The sequence below is a fragment of the Sinocyclocheilus rhinocerous genome, unplaced genomic scaffold (genome assembly GCF_001515625.1).
Source record: "Sinocyclocheilus rhinocerous isolate Xijiao unplaced genomic scaffold, SAMN03320098_v1.1 scaffold967, whole genome shotgun sequence".
Classification (NCBI taxonomy): Eukaryota; Metazoa; Chordata; class Actinopteri; order Cypriniformes; family Cyprinidae; genus Sinocyclocheilus; species Sinocyclocheilus rhinocerous.
This window is the reverse complement of record NW_015660510.1, coordinates 122,377-128,376: the sequence shown is the minus strand read 5'-3', so window position 1 is coordinate 128,376 and position 6,000 is coordinate 122,377. Positions and strand designations below refer to the sequence as shown.

General features: G+C 40.7%; 2 protein-coding genes across 2 annotated transcripts in view; one reads left to right on the top strand and one right to left on the bottom strand.

The window, feature by feature from the left end:
- Positions 1–417: 417 nt before the first annotated feature.
- LOC107725281 (trophoblast glycoprotein-like) lies at positions 418–2,216 on the bottom strand. The gene is made up of 2 exons (XM_016534494.1): positions 1,824–2,216; positions 418–1,781 (listed from the first exon to the last, which is right to left on the bottom strand). The coding sequence occupies exon 2, from the start codon at positions 1,750–1,752 to the stop codon at positions 604–606; it is 1,149 nt and encodes a 382-aa protein (XP_016389980.1). The 5' UTR covers positions 1,753–1,781; positions 1,824–2,216; the 3' UTR covers positions 418–603.
- Positions 2,217–2,918: 702 nt separating this feature from the next.
- Positions 2,919–6,000, top strand: part of LOC107725276 (inhibitor of Bruton tyrosine kinase-like) — a 37,901-nt gene continuing 34,819 nt past the window's right edge. The window contains exons 1-2 of the mRNA XM_016534486.1: positions 2,919–3,122; positions 4,135–4,961. Of these exons, the coding sequence (XP_016389972.1) occupies positions 4,638–4,961 (324 nt within the window). The 5' untranslated portion in view covers positions 2,919–3,122; positions 4,135–4,637. The remainder of the gene's footprint in view (positions 3,123–4,134; positions 4,962–6,000) is intronic.

Genomic DNA, 6,000 nt, shown 5'->3' with positions numbered 1-6,000 from the left:
AAATCACAGGACTGGAGAGACAAGATCAGTGCAAGACCTTTAATTCAACAGGGCATCCCCGAGAAAAGAGTTGATCTATGTCCAGCCAACAAATGTAAACCAATAACTCATCATAAAAAAGTGGATATTGCCATAATTTTACATCAATAAAAAAATACATAAATACATGCATGGCAGTCTGAATAGTTTTTTTGCAGAAGAAATGAACTAAGCTATAAAAAAATAACATTACGGTATGTTCTTACATTTTTGCAAAAGGATGGTTTACTCTGTAATTTCAGATTTTTCATCAGAAAAGACAGACTCCCTCCACAGTCCCATCCATTGTGCTTTTATAAAAATGGGAAATATGAATTCTAAACGTATGCACTTGATGTTCTTGATTCATGCGTTACCGGACAACATTATAGCAACACACCTGCATATATGAATGAGCCTGCAGCGAGCATAACAGGGTTGACGCTTGCAGAATCCAGTTAACGTCCTATCCGACTAAAAAGAATGCATGTCACTGCAAACCTCTAGTTATATATGTATTCATGCAAAGCTAGCGTCTGATCATTGCGTGCCAGTTGTGCAAGCCAGTTCTCCAAATGTGTCTCGTCACACATCGGAGTTGAGGCTGAGGTTGGCTAGCCGCGGGTCAGAGTTGATCTCGTATCTGTAATGGTATCCCTCCATATGATCTCTGCACGCGTCACGGATATTGTACATCCACCCCTTGATCCCTTTCCTGTTAAGGTAAAGGACCAGAAGGAAGATGACCCCAATGAGGGCAAGAACCATCCCCAAGAACACATAGGAGGGCTCCAGCACACGGTCCATCGCATCTCCGGCGTTGCTCCAGCACGAGAGCTGTGATTGTATCAGGGTTAAAAGTGGGACATTTTTTAGTCTAGCCGGGCCAGAACAGGTTAGGTTGAAGCTGTCTACCACAAACTCATGTTTCGCCAACCAAATCAACATGTCCTCAATATTGCAATCACAGCGCCAGGGGTTTCCTGCGAGTCTGACTCGCAAATCAGGGATCGAACTGAGCTCCTCTAGGGTCACGTTGGGCAGGACTTTCAACGCGTTGTCTCGTAAGTCCAACTCTTTAAGTGCCCGATTCCAAAACGTATCATTCCTGATTGTAACAAGGGAGTTGTTCCTCAAATCCAAAACAGTGAGGTCCGACAAACCCGCGAATATGCCTTCTGGAAGGAGCACCAGGTCATTATTGGACAAATCAAGGTGAGAAACCTTAGGTAGGCTGTGTTTGAAAAGATCTGCAAACACACCAATGTAAGAGTGATTGTATAAGGATTTGCTGAGGTTTAGAACCTCGATCTTGTTGTCTTGAGGTAAAGCCTCCACGCTGAACTGTGAAATCCTGTTGTTGCTGAGGTCAACTAAACGCAGACTTGGCAAGTTTTTAAACACCATGGAGTCCAATTCCTCCACTTGGCTTCCAGACACATAAAGGTGTGTTAAATGTTCCAGTGGCCTGGGGAAAGATTCATTGTTCAGATTCCTTATATCGTTTCCATTGATGTTAAGCGCGGTGATGTTTTCTGGAAGGGGCTGTGGGATGGATCTCAAGTCTTGGCTAACACAGTTCACCACCGTGGTTTCACACAAACACTGGGCAGGACATGAAGATAAGGGCGAGCAGGAACACGTCAGGAAGAGTAAAACACAGAGAGTCAGGTTACACATGTTCTTTTGTTTTCTCTGAAGTTGAAGCAAATGCAATAATCCAACATCTGACATTTTGAAGCGATATAAATCAAACGGCGGGAAAGTGATTTTCTCCACAGAGATGAAAGGAACGCGCTCGCGCGTCTCAAACGTCTCACATCTTCTTCTTTGTTTTTTCCATTCAGGATTCCTCCTTGGACTTTTAACTCCTCCGTGACAGTAGAAAGCAAAAGATCCGAGATGCGCTTATTCTGATTCCGACACTTCTGCGTTTATACCGTCACTTCTTTTTCAAGTCCCGAATACAAAAATGAGTTTCTCCAAAAATAGTGTCCAATCCTTCGTCCAAAAAAAAGCCCGAGCTGTTATTAAAGTTCCTGATATTTAAAAAAGACACTGTAGCTCCGCGAACCTATAAAGGTGTGATTTGTCGCGTCTTCGCTTGTGTAATGTTCGCTGCTCGGCATCTCACTGTCTGTCCCGCTGCGCCTGCTCGCGCTGAATGGTTCTCCCCCGCCGTTCGCTGAATCCCCGCTGACCGCTATTCACCGGACTGTACCATTCTGATCATTCGGGGGGCGTCAAGGACCACACACGACACAGCAAAATCCAGCAGAGTTGAGAAGTTTTCCAAATTACACATTCTTTTACGGGAATATACAGGTAAATAAACAAGTAGTAACACATTCTTGATATAAAACATTATGAACACGACACAACCAATAAACACCATAAGGGCAAGCTTCTATTAGGGATTTAATAAAGGTATACGAATGATGATGTTTCATTTTGAGTAAGACATTTTTTTATAATTCTTCTTGCAAGAGTAAACTAAAACAATTTTCCTTTTTACAAACAGGCATGCAAATTATTTTCCACGTTCGTTTACAAACTTAAAGATTCCACTTGGATCTCCATTGTTGACATGGCATTAACACAATCTATCTATCTATCTATCTATCTATGGTATGCGTCATGTGACTCATGTGTAAGGTATGCCCCGTAAGCCCCGCCCCCAATGCGCTGACGCAAGAGACGGGACTCCCTTGCCAACTCGCCATGACACTAACGACCAGCATACAGTGGAGTCCGTCAAACAAGCCATCTGCGATTATCATAACTAACGTGAGAGTTTCCATTAAAATAAGACGTATGTTTGTGTCACAAGCGCAAACGGTGAAGCGCTTTTTACTCGCCGAGCCGTCCAATGACAAATAACGATACAAGGCTGCAAGTTGAACTGTCCAATGAAATGTGAGGATGCGTGTCTGATGGGCCAATCAGAATTCGTTTTACTCGTGCGTCTCCACTTCTAGCACTTACGTGACCGACTAGCTCTGCAGCAACATATTTATTGTAAAACATCAGCTTTAAAGATGTTTCTGTGGATCTGCAGCATTTGGGAGAACACAAACATTGCCTTTTCTTTCATCTAGCGTCAGGTGAGCGAGCGATATTAGCGCTTTGTCCTTTAATCCGGCAGTGTTTGAGTACATAGTTCAGCCCGGTATGGTTCATAAATATGATGATGTGTCAGTCACTCAACAGTACATACTTCATTACAGATTTAACTTATTATTAAGTGATATACACGATCGGTTCGCGCTATAATGAATCGAGTATTTCCTCTAGATATTACAGCTTGAGTGTAGCTTGATTGTCAGTGTTATGTCTCTGACTGACATTACATTCAGTGAGAGAGAGGTTTGGTTTGCAGCCTCCAGATGTAAACAAACGGTTTCAACTAACTTATTTGCTCGATTATTTGAGCGTTATTCATTTAAAGTTTTGAATTTTAGCTGTAGGCTCACAAAATGATCATTAAAATCCAGAAACTAATGCAGTAAGACTGAAGGCTGAAGCCAAATTTAGCTGTTGGTGGAAGTATTGGGAAGGTGTCAAACTACAAGTGCAGCACTTCATAATGTTTCTTCAACTATGTGAACTTTTTGTCATTAAGTAACATATTTCACCTTTTTTGAATTGTTTTGTGAAGGTAATATTAAAACTGGCTTGAAAAGTTTGCATCATTTTTTGTATATATTTTATTGTTTGACCCGACCTAATCTTAAGATATGACCATCCATTTAATATATATATATATATATATATATTTAAAATATTAGATAACTATGATAATAGATCGAACAAAATTAGTAGACAAACTACAGAGTTTAAAAGTTTTTTTTATTTATTTTTTTATTTCAAGCAGTCTACAAAGTGTCCATGATTAAAGAAACATCCAATTATGTTATTGATCATTTTGTGTAATTCAATTAGAACTAATCTGAGTGCTTCATTTGGTTTATTATACATTTTCAGCCTAGTCTAGTCATGAATAAAGGCACAACAGAAGCACTTTGTTTGATCGGGTAAATCCTGCAATTTAATTGCCATTTTGTTGGGAATGTTGTTTAGTGAAGTTGATATTAATGCGCCATGCTTTCTTTCCAGGCACCTTTTGCAATTATGGAGGCTTAAGTGGTGGAGCGTTTTGGGGGGAAGGAGCCTTTCCCCTCAAAGTTGATGGACTCTTGAATGGACAGTACAGGGTTTGCCTTTTGTAAAATGCGATAGACAGATTACAATCTAACTTATTTTTGAGAAAACTGGAATATATTTGTATGTTTTTGTACAGAAAAATTCGTATTTTCTTTGATGCCGATGATTGTGCCAAAGGTTTTGTGGAAAGTGTTGCTGACATGGTGGATTGAGATGAGCTAGATCTTCACTCTCGGGGCCGCTAGGGTGCCGTGGAACCTCAACACATGCACAAGTCTAGCGCCCTGATTTCCCACTTGAACATATTCCCACTTTTTTGTGTTGTTTTCCTTAATTTATTGCAGTAATTTGAGAAATTAATTCTATGTTAGTCTGAGAAATTTAAGCACAAGCTTGTGGGTGTAGAGGGTGTTTTGGGCTTTTTGGGGTTGTAACTTAGCGGGTGGGAAACTAAAATGAGTCTGGGAAGCCCAGACTGCATGCCTAAGTGCCACTCTGTGAGGCACGCAGAGGAAGTGATCGCCGCTTTGACCAGCGGCTCGGAGGGCAGTCTGCAGGGCTTTCTGTCTGTCCACTGTCACAATGCAGCTACCCTGCGGGACGAGTTTGGACGCACGGCTCTGCACCTCGTGGCCTCTCTGGGAAAGTGTGATCTGCTTCAGTGGCTCCTGGACAGCAAACATGCCGACATGCTGGCGAAGGACAAGGAGTCTGGGTGGACCGCACTGCATCGCAGCGCCTTCTATGGACAAATTCACTGCCTCATGGGGCTCATCAAGGTGAGACTAATGTGAGTTTTTCATTGACCAATGCCAATATGATATTTAGAGAGAAGGGTGCCTGATGGAAGAATTCAGATTTTGTTGAAAGAAGTCTCTTCTGCTCACCAAGGCTGGATTTATTTGATCAGAAATACAATAAAAACAGTTAATACTGTGAAATATTATTATAATTTGAAATAACCGTTTTCTATGTGAATATTCAGCATCATTTTCAGCTGTATTTTCAGCATCATTGCTCCAGTCTTCAGTGTCACATGATCTTCAGAAATCATTCTAATATGCTGATTTGCTGCTCGAGAAACATTTCTGATTATTATCAATGTTGAAAACAGTTTTTACTGTTATTGATCAAAAGTGACACGTTTCAAAAGATTAATATTTTAAATAAATGTTGTTCTTTTGAACTTTCTATTAATCAAAGAATCACAAAAAATTGTAAAAATGCAGCCTTGATAAAGTAAAATGGTGTGCACAAAATTGCAAAATTAAATTGTGAATTATTTTGCTGCTGCTAGAGGCACAGTAATGGCACACTTCACCTTTTAATATATTACTTAAAAACACAAAATGTGCTTTTTTTTCATCCAAATCAGTTTTTTGTTTTTTTATGTCATAATAGTGATAGACTACTTCTGTTAATTTGGCCAAGTGGGTATTATAGTTATGGGTTAGTAATCTCCAAATGAGCAAATAATGCCTGATTAAAGGTAGGGTAGGCGATTTCAGAGAGGCAATAGCAAGCTAGCTTTGAAAGCATAAGATCCCACCCTCCCTGCAAATCACTCTCCAAAGCCACGCCTCCTCATGAACACGCACAGGCAGAGCAGAGGCTAACCAGCGACACGATAAGAGACGGCGTTGGTAGAGGGTTGAATGTAACTCTGTGACATTCTGTGACCAGTAACATTTACTGGTGAGAAATCATTACAGTACAAAGCACATAATATTATAATAATAACGCCTTCCATTCTCGCTCGGTCTGTAATCGCGTAATAGAACGCGCTGATGGCGTATCATGTCTGTGCGAACAGGTAGA

Bases quoted from the DNA above. Each gene is read 5' to 3' on its own strand.
- LOC107725281 (XM_016534494.1), bottom strand. From the start codon at position 1,752: ATGTCAGATGTTGGATTATTGCATTTGCTTCAACTTCAGAGAAAACAA.